A 17,087-nucleotide genomic window follows, 5' to 3' on the forward strand; every position below is an offset into this window, starting at 1 on the left:
GGGGGGGGCGCCGGCGTCCCCCGGCGGGGTCCTCCGGCCCCGGAGTCCCGCGTCCCCCCTGCTTTCCCTTTCCGAGCAGCTCCTTCATCTCTGGATGTTTCATTTTCTTCCCCCCTCTCCGTAGATTCTCTAAATTGGCCTAGCCATGACTATTTCTCCAGCATGTCCGCCTCCGAGACGTAAGTAGGGAGACAGTTGAAGCAAGGGTAGTAAGTGCTTTAAGCTTTAGTAGTACTAGGAGTTTAAAGGTCAGTGCCATGCCATACAAATCTATGTAGATAGATAGAAATTTTTAACCATTTTTTTTGATAATATCAATTTCTCCATGCTGATTGCATTATTGGAATACATGTTTAATGTAGCTGCTGCCAAAAATTTTTAAAACTGCCAGGTTTTCCTTAATTTTTAAATATGCCCTCTAGGCTGATCCTTGATATCCTGAGGTCATGAAGTTGTTAGAAATCTTTATAGAACTTTGTGGAATTCCCTTAATTATAAGGTGTAGAAGAGTTTTGAAATAGTACCTTGAAAGAAAGAGATGATGTAATAATTCTGACAATACTTATACACTTTTTTTTATTCTTGGGATTTATTTTTTCCTTTCTATCAGAAGAAATCATGTTTGCAGCCCTTGAATAACAGCTGTGATTCAACATTTTTTTAGAGTTTTGTGAAAAGAGGGATAAAATAAGACAAAGGTCAGGATGAAGCTGCCTCTTGAATTAATTACTCTCTGTTCTTGAAATGAGGAATAAGATTATCTGATATAGATAGTTGCTTTCACAACAAACTTCTTGTCATTATATATTACCTATATTTTAAGTACTTCCAATTAGTATTTTGAATTGCCTTTCACTTTAAAAACTAGGGTTGAAGAAAGCTATGTGATTGTAAAAACTTAAAAAGCTAACTGATCTACCAACAGCAGAGGAAACAGGATTTTTTTTTTTTTTGCCCTATTTTAATTTAATAAGCTTTTCTGGTGATGACATTGGCTTATCAGATATTTAGTAAAGCCAAAATTAACTCGTGGCTTACTCTTTTGTCCTATCCTATTCCTGCTAGTATAGGACTCGAACAGCAGTGGGAAAGTTATATGGTGTTTTAACTCTTTTTATCACAGAATTTGCGTTTGTCTGTAGGCTGGAATATTTCTCAGTAGGCAAATATTTCTCAGTTTCCTTGCAAGGAAAAGGAAGCATAATTAGGCCATGTAAAACAACACTATCTTTTACTTGGTAATCCTTTAAATTTAGACACAGATGCCAGTTTACTATCTTCCCAGAACATTATTGCTTAGCATAAATCTCTTGTCTTTGGCTGAATTGAAAAACAACATTTAAAACGAAACTAAAAGGCTTACTTATTTCAACTCTTAAAACATGTCTGTGCTAATGACTATTACAAAACCATACAACTTGAAACAGTTTTTTTTTCCTAGAGGTGGTAGTTGGAAGAAAGACCCATTTATTAGAGAAAAATACGTAGCTAAACCTTCTCTAAATTACTTAAACTACTAATGAATTATCCAGCTACTGTATAGTGGAATTGTAGAGTGGGGAAATAGTAGTGCCCCACATTTCCTTGGAATTTGGTCCGAGTAATGGAGTAATGTTGTCCTTTTTTTTTTTTTTTTTTTTTTTTGAGTAAGTATTAGGAACCATTTTTTGACTTGCCACTGGGGTTGATCACTGTTCTGCCATAGCATCTTTTCTTTCTGAGGCTTACATAATTTATTAGAATATAATAAACTTGGACTATAACATTTTAACATTTAAGCACTTAAACTCTTTGGGAGAGTATGGCAGGTTTACTTTAACTCCAGAGAAAGCCAAACTTGTCTTATGCTCTCCAGCAAGAGCTGGTTGCCTTGCTGTGGTGACCTGGTTGTAGAGCTTAGAGCACCTTACAAAAGAATAGTTTTTTTTTTTTAGAAGCTAAAATGTGAATGTATATGTGTATTTGCTAATATGGGCTTGGATGGGCCTTTTGTGTTTCAGGGAGGTGAAGTCAGGTCCTCTGGAAAACTACAGTAGAAATTGTAAAAGATGATTAAGAAACAAAGCTATTTCTTGCATACTAGAAATGTTTTTATTTATTTGTTTTTTAAATAGTAACACTTCATAAAGTTAGGCTATACTTGACGGGTATAATCAGTTCATATATTTATTATATATATAAAAAGTGCACATAGTTTGCTTCTGAAACAGTCTGTTTGGTGGAATGGTGCTCAAAAGGAAGTTTTTCTCGATCAGATGTTTCAGGCAGATTTTCCCTTTATGCAGCTACGTCTGGGAAAAGATGAAAGGAAACTTAAATAGTTACTTGCCTTGATCCCATATGGTTAAGTATATTCTTGATCTTGCAGAAATCCACAGAAGGTGTGCACAACTAGATCTTGAAAATTTGAATCCTGGCTAAAAGTCCCTTCTAAAAATTCCAGTTATCTTTCCTGCTCCCATTTGAATGTGAATATAAGAGAGTACTGACTTGTAAATTTTTACATTCTAAAGATACTTCTCCATTTACTCAAAAAAGGTCATCTTCCTTTCTCTGCAAAACAAGTATGACCAATTAATTTTAAAAGATGAAACGATACTTTGTATCATTTGGGCTTTTTATGATTTGTGCCTGGTTAGTTTCATTATTTTTCCCCTTTGGTATTGGCCCTTTCACCATATGGTGGGGGTGGGGGGTTGAGGGGGAGGGAAACTGGACTATCAATTCTTTGAGTATTCTTCGTTTTCCATATTTCAGAACTCTTAAAAAAGACAGTGCCTCTGTAACAGAGGCCTTTGCTGTTGAAATCATGGTAAAACAGTCCCTAAGCAGTTACAGAGAATATCTTCACAGGGAGGAGCATTGTACAGACCTGTGTGAGACCTTGGGTAGTGTCTATCAGACCAGGGAGGCTGGGTGGTAGCCAGTCTTGAATGACAGGTTCCTTAACAGTGAGATTGCCTGAAGCTCTCTATCTGAGGAAGAGCTCGCCTTAAAAGTCCCTTTCACTGACCTGCTGCTCCTACTACTTGTTTTAAAATAACAAAATCTTTAATCCCTGTACTCTGTAGGGAGAGACTTCACCTGATAGATTGCAGTGTTCAGAGTTACTGATTAGACTTCATCAGCCTTATTTCTGCTTCAGGAGTGAAGTCACAGCAACAAAGAGTATCTGCTCTTCACTAAGACTGGCACTTTTTCACTTGTCCTCTTCCCCTTCTCCTGCTTGTGAGACATCCAAAGAGTACCAAATCTGGTCAAATCAGTTATGACTTTCTTTAAAAATGCTTGCAGATCTCAGGTATTGGAAACTGGCAGATGTCACAGTGCTGTTGACTATAGAAAAATCTTATTATTCCTGTGGTGGTTATGTAAGATACCTGTACAGATACCTGTAAAGCTCCATCAAGCTTTATCAAGCTTTTAGATTTGAACAATCTAGTTAATGGCCCCAGAAGTTCCTCTTTTTAATTTACATGTCTGCCATTTAAAATACAGGGCAGTTGATGTTGCAAGATACATGTGAACTCTTTCACATTTTGAAAACAAAATCTTGTAGGTCCTGTCAGATATTTGCTGTAAGCATCTGCCATTTAACTTTGTAGGAATTTAGGAAGTAATTTTCTGCATTGTAGGTTTTTCAAACTTCCAATTTCCTGGTCTTAATGGAAATTACTAACTCTGGAAATGTGAAGTTATTAGTTGTTTTCTGGTACTTATCAAATAAACTTTTCCATATATTTTTAAGTGAGAACTCAGTGGTCATGTAATACCTCTTCTCTCCATGCAGATTACCTACGCCAAGAAAACATTCACTGTTCGCAGTGAACAACATCGGTGCGAATCTGTAGGTGTTTCACAGAATATTGTAATTGTTTTTGAGCCATCTGTCTCTTAACTGCCTTCATATATGAATTCTGGCTTAAAAAAAGAAGTATTTGTGAGAGTTGGGATAGTGTTTTTGTGTGTATGCATGGTAAAAGCTTCACTATTAATCAGCCTGTTACCTTCCAGCTCCAATGGCGATTCCTCCATCATATGCAGACCTTGGCAAATCTGCCAGAGATATCTTCAATAAAGGATATGGTAAGAATAGTACCTTTCATAAAACACAGTGTTTGTCTGTACTGCATTGATAAATTAACTTTTTAGGCCTGCGTGTGAAATAGACTGCACAAATTCCTGTGTTTTGGAGTAGAGGTTGTTGCTTTTGTCTTCACCCTCAACTAACATGTAATTAGAGGCTTTTTGTAGGCTGATTTGGTGTGAAGTCCATTAAAACTTTATACTTTCGCTACATAAACGTCAGGAAAGAGGTATACAAATATGCAAAGATGTAGGCATCAAGTGTAGTTTAGCTTAGGTGTACTCTTTCTTTACTGATCTGTATATGCTATAGCATTTATTGATACAGAAAGGGATATATACTATTATAGCCTTTTTTTTTGGAGGAGTAGAAAGAGGAATAGCTATCAAGATAAAGAATGTTTGAATGTATTAAAACATTAATACCAGGCAGTTGCCTAGCTAAATTCTGCTCAATTTATAGTACTGTTTCTAGTGTGTAGGCAATGCCTGTAATACTCCAGAAATTAATTTTGGGTGCTTTTTCACCAAGATTGTTACCCTTGGAGCTCTGAGTGACAATGTGAAATGACATCCCATAAATCTATTTGTATGCCAGTTCCAATGGCTATGCATTACCTAGTGACTTCACTGAAGGTTTGCTTCTGAGACATTTTTCCTCATTGGTGCTGAGGGATGGATTTTATTCTGGTTAATACATAAGCTCTTCAGATGGTACTGACTGCAGAATTGATGCCATCAAGGAAATAGAACAGAATGCATTTCATATTGCTGTTGATAAATTTATTGTTGGAAGTCACCTTTTGGCAGTTAAATGGGCAGATATATGTAGTGTACAATTAAAAGGCTACTTGTAGCTTAATGTGGTGAAGGTATCTGTCACTTCCAATGATAGAACAGAACTCTGTATTTTTTGAGAGTGCCCTCCCTTGACCCCCATAATATCTAAAATTTGAATGATATAGAGGTCAGTGTTACCCTCTGGGACTACTTTTTGTGTTTTTATACAGTAGTGTGTACGTATGTGTGTATATATTTATATATATGTATATATATATTCACACATGCACACGGCTGAGACTGGTTGGGAAACTAATTTCTTGGAAATTTTTCACAATCTTAATTAATGTGTGCCTTTGACTTCTGTTTATTAAGGTTTTGGGTTGGTGAAACTGGATGTGAAAACAAAATCTGCAAGTGGAGTGGTGAGTTTAAATACTTATTTGTTGTGTTTTTTCTGAGTGCATTCTGCTGTTTGTTTAATTACAGAAGGGCGTGTTTCTGGATGCTCTTAGGAAGTTGATAGGCTACATTAATGATAAGCATTTGGTGTGAAATGATTTCAGAAGCCACTAGAAGTTTTGGCTTTGAATATGATAGTGGCATTGCAATGTGTGCCAATGTCTAATAATCAAGTTAGCTGCCTAGTTATCTTTTTTTTTTTTTTAATGTTTTAGGTGTTGCTCATTTTATATCTGAAGATGAACAAATACCTAACCCATTCTTAAAGTGTTTTATGCTATGAATCGTAGTATACAAATCTTATTTCTAAAGTATTCTATTCCACTATTTATATTCGCTGGAAATCTCTGGCATCTTAACATGCTCATAGAGTAGTTGGTGATGAAATAGCATCTTGAATCTTTGGCTCCTCTTTAGATGTACTAGTGTTATAGTAATGTTCCATGCAAGATGTCTTGGTCATGTGAGTTGTGCCTTTTGTAACTTCATCTATCTCTAGAGCAGACTTTGCCAGATCTAAAAGTAGATTTTTTTCGGAAGGGAAAGCTTTAACAATGTAACTGGCCTTAGGAACAAGGTGTATAAATTGTGTTGTGTTTTTTGTAAACATCTGTATCCTAACTGAAATGCTTGCAAGAGCTCTAATGTAGATGTTTTAGTTGTTCCTCTAGTTTGTTTCTATCAAGGCCTACTAGTAATACTAGTAAAACTTCCTGAAAAAGCTAAGCCCTCGTATGAATCCCTGTTCAGTTATAAGCCATGCCTGGCAGGAGAAGGAGGTGTTGGCGTGTACAAATACCATGGACGTTTTTAAGCAGAGAAGGCTTTTAAATGTAATAACAGCTCTTAAAGCTGTTATTGTGAATGGCTGCATTTGCATATACCTTGTGCAGTAGGAATATCACATAGAGAGAATGTAAAGCTTAAGGTGCTTTAATTTCAAGTTGTGTGGTCCCTGTCATTTGCTAGGAACTAGATCTTACTACAGTTTCACAACTGTATGGGTGGTTTATTGGTTCAGTAACACAGTTGGTTCAGGTAAACACCTTGGCCGTGGTTAAATTTGTTCTTTAATGGTAGTTGGCAGTCTCTCTGTAAGTGTAGTAGGTCTTGGGTTGTAAAGACGCTAACACTTAAAGATCCATTATTTCAAATGTAGTCTTAAAGTGAAACTAGTATTTCCTTCTGGGGGAAATGGGATGTGCTGCCATGTGAGGAATCAGTTTGATAATTATATTGTTCATGGAAGAGGTCAAAGGTTAAAGCTAGTTTATATTTTTAAAAAGTTGAAATAATATTCTTCTTTTTTTCCTATAGAATTTCAATGGAAATAGCTCCTTAATGTAAACTTGCAATCCAGACCCTTCCATTTCTACTGGATTGTGCCTTTAGTTTCTGAAGAATGGTACATAGATTTTTCTTTCTGTTCTTTGGGATTCTCCAAATAGTGAGAGACATCAGGAACTTGTTAGTTTTAATAAGGAGATTTGAGTGTTACTGCTATCTTTTAAACACTTCAAGAATTCTAAGTATTACTGAACCAGAAGTGTGAAATCAGAGTATTGCGTCAACTTACAATTCAAGTATGATTGTTCTCACTATGTGCCATTAAAGCAAAGTGTCAGAGGAACAGAGTTTTGCAGATGTCAGAGAAACATATTTATACCTGTTGCTTGTGGGAAAGGCTGATGCATTGGTTTGACTGCAACTCTCCCTTCTTAGAAATAGGTATTCAGTAATTTGAGGAATGATGGTGTTCTATGGCATTTTACCGTTGTACATATTTTGTCTTTGAAGATGGATGACTAGAATAGTATATACATATGTGAGACTTAAAGCATTTAGTGGAGTTGCATTATAGTGTTTGTGGCTCTTAGTGTGATTTTTTTTTCTTTTTGATCATAAAGAGTATCAAAATTACCCTAAGCATTTTCCTTAAAAACAGAAAAGTTCTTGAAGTATGGTAGCTACTATCTAGCTTTTGAGTTGCATTCTGAACTTGCACATTTTGCAATACCGGCAGTTTGTGCTCAGTGCAATGAGACAGAGGGGAAGAAATCTCCAAGTAGGTGTGAATTATCCAGTTCTTCTGACTTTTTACCCCTTCTCCCACCCTCGTTCTCCATGCAAGTTGTCTTAACATTGTTAAACTTATTGCATAGAATAACAAGACCTTACTGTTTGCTAAAGAAAAGTCTTTCTTTTCTCTTTTGTCACTGTGTAAAGCGTTCAAGAACACTTGTATCTTCTATATGACATGAATATCATCATTTTTAGGAATTCACAACATCTGGTTCATCAAACACAGACACTGGAAAAGTGAATGGGAGCTTGGAGACCAAATACAAGTGGGCTGAGTATGGGCTGACTTTCACAGAAAAATGGAACACAGATAACACTCTGGGAACAGAAATTGCAATTGAAGATCAGGTAATACATTAAGAGAATATTTATACCTCTTACTTACCTAGTAGAACTGAATTTATAGCTTTACTTTCTTTTCTTCCACCCTCTCACAATTAGATTGCCAAAGGCTTGAAGTTGACATTTGATACAACTTTCTCACCAAATACAGGGTAAGAATTCTATTAGTCCTTTTGGCTTGTTTAGGCGAATAACCGCCCCCATGGTCAGTAAATGTTCACCTGTCTGTGAAATTAACAGAGACATGTGTATGGCTTGTTACTGATCCAGAATTACTTGTGATCTTTGTTTATACTGGTCAGTTAACAAATCCCAAAGTTGAAGGCTTTTGCTCTTTAATCTCACATCTTATTCTACCGGATTAGTATTAGATGTCTCCCAACAGACCCCTCTGCTCATTCTGAAATAGTGTAAGAAGTATAAATATAGAAATACTTAATTGGAAGGTTACAAGAGGCGTGAAGAGGTCTCTACCTTCACCACAGAATGCATGCCTGCTGTGGCTTTCTGGATGAGTTATCTGTGCTTTGAGCCAGCCTAGAGGATACATGTGCAACAGCATTTAGATACCTGCTACAGTCGTGTGACTCAAATTTGTCAATTCATTGCGAAAGAACAAGCCTTGTTTTAATGTGATTGTTTCTCTGTTTCAGAAAGAAAAGTGGTAAAATTAAGTCAGCATATAAGCGTGAATGCTTAAACCTTGGTTGTGATGTTGACTTTGATTTTGCTGGGCCTGCAATCCATGGTTCAGCTGTCTTTGGTTATGAGGGCTGGCTTGCTGGATATCAGATGACTTTTGATAGTGCCAAATCAAAATTGACAAGGAATAACTTCTCTGTGGGTTATAAGACCGGAGACTTCCAACTGCACACTAATGTGTAAGTACTGAAAATAGCCTGCTTCTACAAAATTGGAGACAACCTCTACAGTTCCTGCTAATCAGAATATGAGTGTTTGAAATATGAAGAAATGCTTGCGATGCAATTAAGCATTGTGCCTCTTGAAAACAAACTCTTTTATTAAAAGTTACCTTGTATATCTCTCTTCAGAACAGTAAATACCTGTGACTTGTTATCGTTTACTATGTAATATATGCTAGAGTTTACCAAATGTTGAAGTACATTAAAATTGCAACTGTAATAGATTAGTTGTTCAGAGCAGATCATAATGCTTTTTTTCAAGCTTTTCTATGTATTAAGTTGTATCTGACTGTATATAAATTTAAGGGCACTAGATTTGTTAGATATAGCACTGCAGTGTTTAAATATGCCCCTAATAGTTTCTGGATCAAGAATAAAGCTCTACTGGCCCTTTAGAATAGGCTCACCTTCTTACCAATACGGGGTGAAGAGCGTATGAAACACTTAAGTTTATGAACGGTCTTCTGACTTTCTGCTTTTAGAGATCATGGATGCACTTCACTAGATTTTGATCAGCTTGCTCTGAAAAACACAGTGTTCTCATTTGAAGTTAATTGGCGTTTTTCTAGTGTACTTAGTTGAGAAAGAACTTATTTGATTTTTGAGGTAGAAGCTTGTTTTTTGGGGAGAGTATGATGGGGATTGTGTCTATTTAAGTTGGTGGAACTTGGTGGGAGGGAAGCTACAAACAGCTTAGTCTAGGACATAAGAATTCCATTTCAACTTACTGATGTCAAACATTGTGACAGATTTTTAAAACGATCTTCTGATTCTTTAGAAACATAAGATGTATTCAGTAACTCAGAATGCTTGTTTCTTGACTACTAATGTATATCTGTTAGTTGGGTAAGGAAATAGTTTTACCCTTGAGCTAGGATTTTGATCAAATACTTAGTTCAGCATTCTCAAGAGAATTAGCTTTGTCTGTAGTGCTCTGAATTAGCTTTTTGCATGAATTATCAGAAATTAATTTTGTCCTGAAATCTTTGTTTAACTCTTCCTGTCTAAAAGTATGAAACAGCTCAAATTTTTTGAATTCTCATTTAGATAAAACATCAAACATAACACACACATATATATGCATCACACACAAACACACACATATGTATATATAAATAGATTATATAAATATAAGAGGATTTTTTTCTTAATTTGTGCAGCAATGATGGGTCAGAATTTGGTGGCTCAATTTACCAGAAAGTGAGTGACAATCTTGAAACCGCTGTGAATCTGGCTTGGACAGCAGGTAGCAACAGCACTCGTTTTGGCATTGCAGCTAAATACAAGTTGGATTCCACTGCTTCCATCTCTGTAAGTATGGCTCTAACCTAAAGGCTTATGCTAAGCTCAGGAGAGAACCTTTGTGTCTAACATGATAGGTTTACTGGGGTTCTTCAGCAGCTTTTGGAGAGCTATACAAGGTTCCCATGATAAGAACTCTGGAGATGCTAGTTAAAAAGGTGGTACACAGAAAAGTTTTGTGTGTGTTATAAAGTTGGATCTAAACTTGAGTTACCAAAATTATCCTATAGAGAAACTGATAGAACCTAAGATAGCTAATTTTGCATATGTTGGTTGTGATGATGTTATAAAATGTCTGCTTCTTGACTGAGTAGAGTTGCAAAATGCTATTTCTTTTCTAATACTGTTAACATGGAAGATTCTTCTGAAGTGGTTTGTTTTGGGAGACTGTGGTGGTGAAATGCTATGGCCTTCTGTAAAGAAAGGGAAGGACTTCATCTACCAAACTACATTCAAGCACAGCACTTCCCCTCTGTCCTATCTGCCCTCAAATATATTTCTCTTCTTCAGCAGTAAATTGGGGGCTAGGGCATAGCTGGAAGAAAGAATCCAGTAAGCACAAAGATTTTTGAAAGGATAAGTAAAATCTGGCTTAAGTTGATAATGGTGGTGTCACCATAGTTATTTTAGCTGCTGAATGATAATAACAAAGAACTCTTCATTTGTATCATTTTAATTGTTTTGGGGGTGTTTTGCAGGCAAAAGTGAACAATTCTAGTCTAGTCGGAGTGGGTTACACCCAGACCCTGAGGCCAGGTAAGGGTTTTCATGCGTTATGTCACACTCATATATTTTATCTTATCATATGTAGAAATTCTTGGAGCCCTATGCATTTAAATGCAACTATTTCCCCTCTTTAGAACAATTTTATACTGACTTTGGTGTATGCATTTGACAGTAGCTTATGTTGCATATTAAACTTGTATCTAACCAAGACAGATTCTCTTGTGTCTAATGATACTTCTGCATCATTATCTTCATTGATTTTTTTTTTTTGTAGTGGTTTTGTAATTGTGTTTTTAATACGTGTTTAGGCTGTGAAAGCACTTTTATTTTAGCATTGCTTTCTTCAGTCGTATCTTACTGAATGACAGCAGGTCTTGAAATAGCAGGATTAATTCTCAAAACAATATGCCTTTTGCTCTGCATATTAAAGAGAAAAAAAGAAAGACACCCCCCCCCCCAAAAAAACCCAACCAAACAAAACGCCAAGCCCTCGATCTTGTCTATTCTGTCTTAATATGAAACCACTTCTTAATACTATATTACAAATTGTAAGTTCCTTGTTTGGAAACCAATAAAAACATAGGTTCATTCTGTCTCTGCATTAGTACAAGTGCTTGTCTTTGTATGCATAACTTCCCTTCTTTGTACACATCTTAAGTAGAAGAGGAAGCCTTGTCTGTACTCATCAGTTAGACTTTAGATATCTACTTCGTAAAATGGTGTTTATGAAAAGTGTGTTGTCTGGTTGATTCTCATATAGCTGGCTTTTAGTGAATTTGGCAGATGTAAATGGATTCTTCTGTAAAAATCTTTTGAGGAAACTAATGACATAAGAAAGAGCTACAAGAGGTTGAATTGCATGAAAGCTGCTCTGATTTTGTTGTAAACATGCTCTTTAAAATGTTACAGGTGTGAAGCTTACACTATCTGCCCTGATAGATGGAAAGAGCATCAATGCTGGTGGCCATAAACTTGGTCTTGGCCTGGAACTGGAGGCTTAAAATGGTGAAGAAACTGCTGCAGAGAAGGGATATCAGAAGAATTTGGCCTTAAAATGTATTTCCAATGTGACCAGCAGGCTTTTTTTTCCAAGAAAGATGACCTAGAACAAGAGCTGTATTTGAAGTATTTAGACAGTTACTTGTTAGCTGGTTTCTAGTTAAATTGGTTACCCATCTAGTTACAATTCTGCATTAGTGCAGTCACTTAAACATTATTTAAATGTATTTAACTGTTTAATGCGCTACCCACAAATAATGAAATAGACATTTATGAAAAATGTACAATTGTGTGCATGTTTGTTTTTATGTTCCTTTTAACATTCGATATTGCCATTGAATGAAAAATGGATCAGTGGATGTTTTGAAATGAGGTCAACAGTTTTGTTAAATCACCTGAACTAGAAATACATTTGGTATCCCAAGCCAACTCAAATTATGAATAAAACAAGTACACACACATACTTGTGCCTCAAATATTTTAAGAGTTAATATATGAGGGTAGTGCTCAGTAAGTTTTTAAGTTTAACTAAACATAATCCAAGACCTATAGTGCTCTATACTTTTTTGCAATTAAGGATTCGCTTCACTTATTACAACATTGAGGATAGATGGTTTTTACTGAACAGTTGGATTCCTCAAGCGAATTGTTTTTGTTTCTTCCCCCTACCCTGGTCAGGTAAGATTTGTCATACCACAACAGTTAAATTTGTGCTATGTTCAGTGCGCAGAATTCACTGCAGGATGATGTACTTGCCCTATTGAGGTGTTCATAAACTGCTCCTTGATAATGTTGCTTGGGGGGTGGGCAGTGGGGAGCAGGGGAAGTAAAGAAAACGCATCTGTTACAGCTAGCTTACCGAATGAGACTTACCTCTGCAGCTGGACAATATAACAGCCTGCTCAGCCCAACTGCTGTGTGAGGTTTCTGTTCAAAATGAGTTAAATAAAGGCTTAATTTTCAGTGGAGATGGAGAAAATAAATTCAATTTTGTCATCTTATTGATCAGTAATTCTTTTGACAAATGTTCTTTCTTTATTTTTTTCTTTTTTTTTTGTCCAGAAGGATGTGGAGTTATAAAAAATTCATAGTTACAGGTTAGATTTAATAGAGATAATGGAAATACAAGGGATATTTAGTCTCTGAACATGCAATCTCTTAAGAAGAGATAGCTAGCTACTTGTGAAGACTTCTAGTGTGAATATATTGAAAAACATGTAGTTACAGTATGCTTACATTTAAAACTTGAGGTTCAAGGGAGTGCCAGAAGCTGCTGCTTACAGTTCCTTCATCCTGCAGCTGAAATGGGTGTGTATTTGTACTTAGTCTTGCTGTCTGTAGTTTACAGCAACTTCTTTTATAGAGAAGGCGGCTAGCTCATGGCCTGCAAGCTTTACTTCTAGCTTGCAAGCTATGTTTGGTTCATGCTGGATTAGAATTAATACCCTTAAAAATCCTGGTGATTTGCTTGGGGTCTTGATCTATCCTGCGTTGCTGTCCTCATATTCAAATTCTGGAGTAGCTGTAGTAAACTGCCAGTCTTCAGGCTTTATCTGTGAAATAGTTCAGCCACCTTCTTAACAGAGGGGAGCAGAGCAGAGCTTATGCTTCCAGCTCAGGCTCTTAAGCGGGCTTTCTGGTTTCTTTATTCGTTTTGAGGAAAACGGAGAACATTGAGCAGCATGGGTAGTAAGCTTTGTGCTTAAGCGTGCTGTCCGCCACTGTCAGTGAAGTGCCCTTTTTAAGGAGCACTTTAAATGATAGAAGAAGAGGCACATAAGATAAAATTCATTAGTCTGTTCTTGCACGTTAAGTTTTGAAAGTTTACAGTATTTGTTTGTGCTAGGCCTTCTGAAGTTAGAGACCATGCAGCCAGACAATCAAATTTTAGTACAGGCTCTCTTTTTGGTGTAATCATCTTTGGTGCCACACAAAGCGTGTTCAGGCTTGTCCTGAAAAAATGCAGTGTGCTTGCATGCTTCACCCAACTGTAGCGCCTGGACAAATAAAGGAGCCTCTCTCTCACTTAGGAAGTGTCTTGCTTACATCTTTTAAATCAGCAGGTCTTATAGCCCTGGTGCTTCTCCATTGGGTGGTGGGGGGAAAAGGGGTCCATAGACCTGCAGTGAGTCTGGCATCTTGTTTTTTTGTTTGTTTTTTTGTTTTAGAAAGCAGCTACAAACTACCAGTGTCTTCCCACCATGCTCAGCTGTAGCTATTTTCCTCAGTCACACAGTAAATAAGTGAAATAAAAGCAGATACTTCAGAAGTTCTTTTCCCCTATTTCTGCAAATTAATAATGGAAAACTTAAACCTATTCCTTCCACTCCTTTTCCATGTCAATCATTTTACTAGTCTGTACCCTTTAAACATTAGTTTATTTTCTTGTTATAATGCTGGCAGGAAACCAAAGAAATACAAGGGTTGTGCAGTAGTTAACTGAAAGTGCAAGTTCCCCTAAAATGGCACATGATGTATCATTACTTTGGAACTGAAAATGAAGTCTGTCTCTTGTATGTTACAGACATTCAGAGCTGAGAAATGTTCTTTACACGATTTCAGAATGGGTGTGGAAACCTGCCTAAATGTTGGGACACAGGCTCTTGCTGGGGTAAAGGCAGGCAGCAGCAGTATGTTCTTACTGCCCTCTAATGTTGTGTTTTGGTGTTTGACTTAAAAGTAGTAATGGTCAGTCTAGTCCACATAAAGGTGCATTTGAATCTAAAGTAACTGCACTTTTATAGGCAGTAGAAATGCACAAATACAAGATAGCCTGGGGCAAATGATTCAGCCCGGCTTACGTCAAAGGTCTTTGCTTCCTTAGCATAAGCTTCCGTTAGTGAAGACACACAAGCAATTCTGTGCAAGGTAAGTCACCAATCATGGACGAGAAATACGGGGTCTTACCTGTGGCTATGCCTTAATGACAGGTATAATGCTACAAATGTTTTGAGTGAACTGCCTCCCCCCCCCCCAAAAAAAAAAAAACTGCAACATTTTTTGCAAATTGTTTCAATAAATTCTGGAGTATCTTTGTCCCTAACTTGGAATAAGAATCAAAACACGAAGTAGATAAATTATTTTAGAATGTATTTGAGTTATACTTCCTTTCTCATGAGTAAGTGCCTGGGCCCACCTTGTAGTCTTCAGTCTTTCTGTAACGCTGATGTGTTGCATGGAAAGCAATGAACAACGGAATACCATTAATTTTTCTGAGCATAGCAATATAACTTCCTCCTCCTCAGCTGTGAGTTTGATACTGATGCTCTTGCAAAAAGAGGCCAAAATGTTGTACATAGCAATCTCAGAAGAGCAATATCCAATTAAAACTTCTAAAAATGCTGTTAGATAAAGCGTGTGGCGTTATACACTGTGGCGCTTAGTTAGAGTATCTAGGTTTATATGAACACTCATTTATCTGCCAGTGTTGGGAGAAGTGGTGACAGAGCTTTAAAAATAGTAAGCAGTCAGGCTTTGTTTCACCTCCAAACATTTGACCTTTACTACAAAATGTGTTTTTAAAATCGAATTTTCTGCTGAAACCACCAGAACTGAAATATTTGTGTTACAATTTCTGTGGGTTAACTGCACCACAAACTTCAAAAACCTTCCGAAAGCTCATGAATGTTTTTGTGGGGTGCTCTCTGCCCTGGATCCATGGGGGAGGATCCTGCACTAAAGGAGTATTTTGCTGTTTAATTTCCTACTGTTAGCAGTTCAGTACATTTCTGTGTTTGCTTAGCCTACGCGCCTATAAGCATTAAAATAGTAAATAGCTGTTATAAAGTCTCACTGATCTAATTCGGTGAGCTTTGCTGGTCTGGTCTGGGCGTGCTAGCATGAGTCAGAGCGAGGAGTGCTCTGTCTAAAACCCAGCCTGGTGCAATCAGCCGAGCGGAGGCAGCAGCGCTCAAGCAACTCCTGAACTTTGTCCCTGGGTGTTTTATTTGTTCCACAGTAGTATTAAAAGCACGCTTTAACTGGATCCTTATTGGCATCCACGCTTAATTTTGCACTTAAGAAATTATAAGGTGCTTGCTATGTTTAAGGACTGGGTATTACACAAGGATTTTGGGGAGAGGTGCTTTTTCTGCTGAGAGAAGAGATCAACATCTTCCCCCTGAAGCTGCTCAACAGCATTATTATAACTTACAATTTTTAGCAGCCAGGGAGCGATCCGGTACCTTTTGCAGCAGGAGCTGGCGCGGGGCGTGCTGCCGCCCTCGCCCAGGCCTGCAGGTCCCGCAGCCCGGGCGGGGGGCGAGCGGGCGGCGAGCGGCCCTCGTCCTGCCGCCCGCTTCTCCTCGCCTCGACACGCCGGCTGTTTTCCAGCCTGGCTTGGGGATCAACTCTGCCATCCCGTGGCCGTTCTGTTTCTCTTTTGATCTCTCTGGGGAATGTCCTACAAGCTGAAACAGCTTTTCCTTTCCTTTCCTTTCCTTTTTTCTTTTTTTGATATTTTTCAGGTACTTTTGATTAGCTCACCGATAGTAAAAAAATGGGAAAATGCTGAGCTAATGACATAGAATTAGAGGGGGGGGGGAAACCTGCCTATTGCTGCACTCGGATGTCCCTCACCCCAGTGCTTGTGAGACTGGTGCAGCGCACATCAAATTCTGGAAAACGGGGGGTCCTGCTGCTCGCAACAAGCTGCGGGCAGCTGGATCCCTGGCTGCATCCTGGCTCCTGTCCAAAGGGAGCTATTAAAAAAGCAGCTTAGCTTCCCAACTGCTGCTGGGCTCCTGACCCTTTCCAGCACTTCCTGGAAGTCTCCAGATAGCTCAAGATTCCCTCAATTTCGAAACAGAATTTTTGGCCATGATTTCCGAGAAAAGCTTGACTGCATGAAGCTGGAGGGTGCCAGCTTTCGCAGATTGGAGGGAAAGGGGCGGAAGCGCCGCTTCGCCTGGGGTTTTGCAGCGGTGGGGAGTGGGCAGGGCTGTGCGAGGGCCGTCGTGCCGCAGCCCCAGACCCCTCCAGCCCGGGGGTGCTCAGAAGCTGCCTTGCAGGAAACACCAGTGAAGGATGGGGAATGCAGCCAGCTGCTGGCTGGGCCATTTTACTAACTTTCAGAAGCATACAAAGTCCATTTCTTCCATACAACAGAAAAATCAGAGGGTTTCTGGGCTGCTCGGGCTCCCCGTAGCCCTTATTAGCTGGTTGTTGCTAAATTTAGGGTTTTGATGAACTGTTTTGTTGCCAAGTTGATTGAAATTCCTAGCAGCTTTGGTGGGTTACAAGTGATCATGAAAGCCACCTGGTGTTAATTTAACCTCTCCACTTGGCAGTGTGTGGCTCTGGGAGTGAGGTGGGGGTGTTTCTGCCTTTGCTCTTTCAGTGATGGTGGTTCTTGCTTAGTATGGGTCCTTTAGCTCAGGTAAAACT

At 38.2% G+C, this 17,087-nt stretch overlaps 1 protein-coding gene across 1 annotated transcript; it reads left to right on the forward strand.

Annotated features, from left to right (window-relative positions):
- The first annotated feature begins 130 nt into the window (after positions 1-130).
- VDAC2 (voltage dependent anion channel 2) lies at positions 131-12,165 on the forward strand. The gene is made up of 9 exons (XM_085312289.1): positions 131-179; positions 4,015-4,086; positions 5,242-5,291; positions 7,606-7,758; positions 7,852-7,904; positions 8,406-8,633; positions 9,836-9,986; positions 10,676-10,733; positions 11,613-12,165. The coding sequence occupies exons 1-9, from the start codon at positions 146-148 to the stop codon at positions 11,702-11,704; spliced, it is 891 nt and encodes a 296-aa protein (XP_085168415.1). The 5' UTR covers positions 131-145; the 3' UTR covers positions 11,705-12,165.
- Positions 12,166-17,087: the final 4,922 nt, after the last annotated feature.

The sequence above is a fragment of the Rhea americana genome, unplaced genomic scaffold, assembly GCF_003343005.1.
Source record: "Rhea americana isolate MKP2758 unplaced genomic scaffold, rheAme1 scaffold_36, whole genome shotgun sequence".
NCBI classification, from domain to species: domain Eukaryota; kingdom Metazoa; phylum Chordata; class Aves; order Rheiformes; family Rheidae; genus Rhea; species Rhea americana.

What these genes read in the sequence shown, in the direction of transcription:
- VDAC2 (XM_085312289.1), top strand. Translation starts at nt 146, where the DNA reads ATGACTATTTCTCCAGCATGTCCGCCTCCGAGAC. An exon ending in CAAAATCTGCAAGTGGAGTG is followed by an intron (nt 5,292 to 7,605) that starts GTGAGTTTAAAT and finishes CATCATTTTTAG; the next exon opens with GAATTCACAACATCTGGTTC. An exon ending in CACCCAGACCCTGAGGCCAG is followed by an intron (nt 10,734 to 11,612) that starts GTAAGGGTTTTC and finishes AAAATGTTACAG; the next exon opens with GTGTGAAGCTTACACTATCT.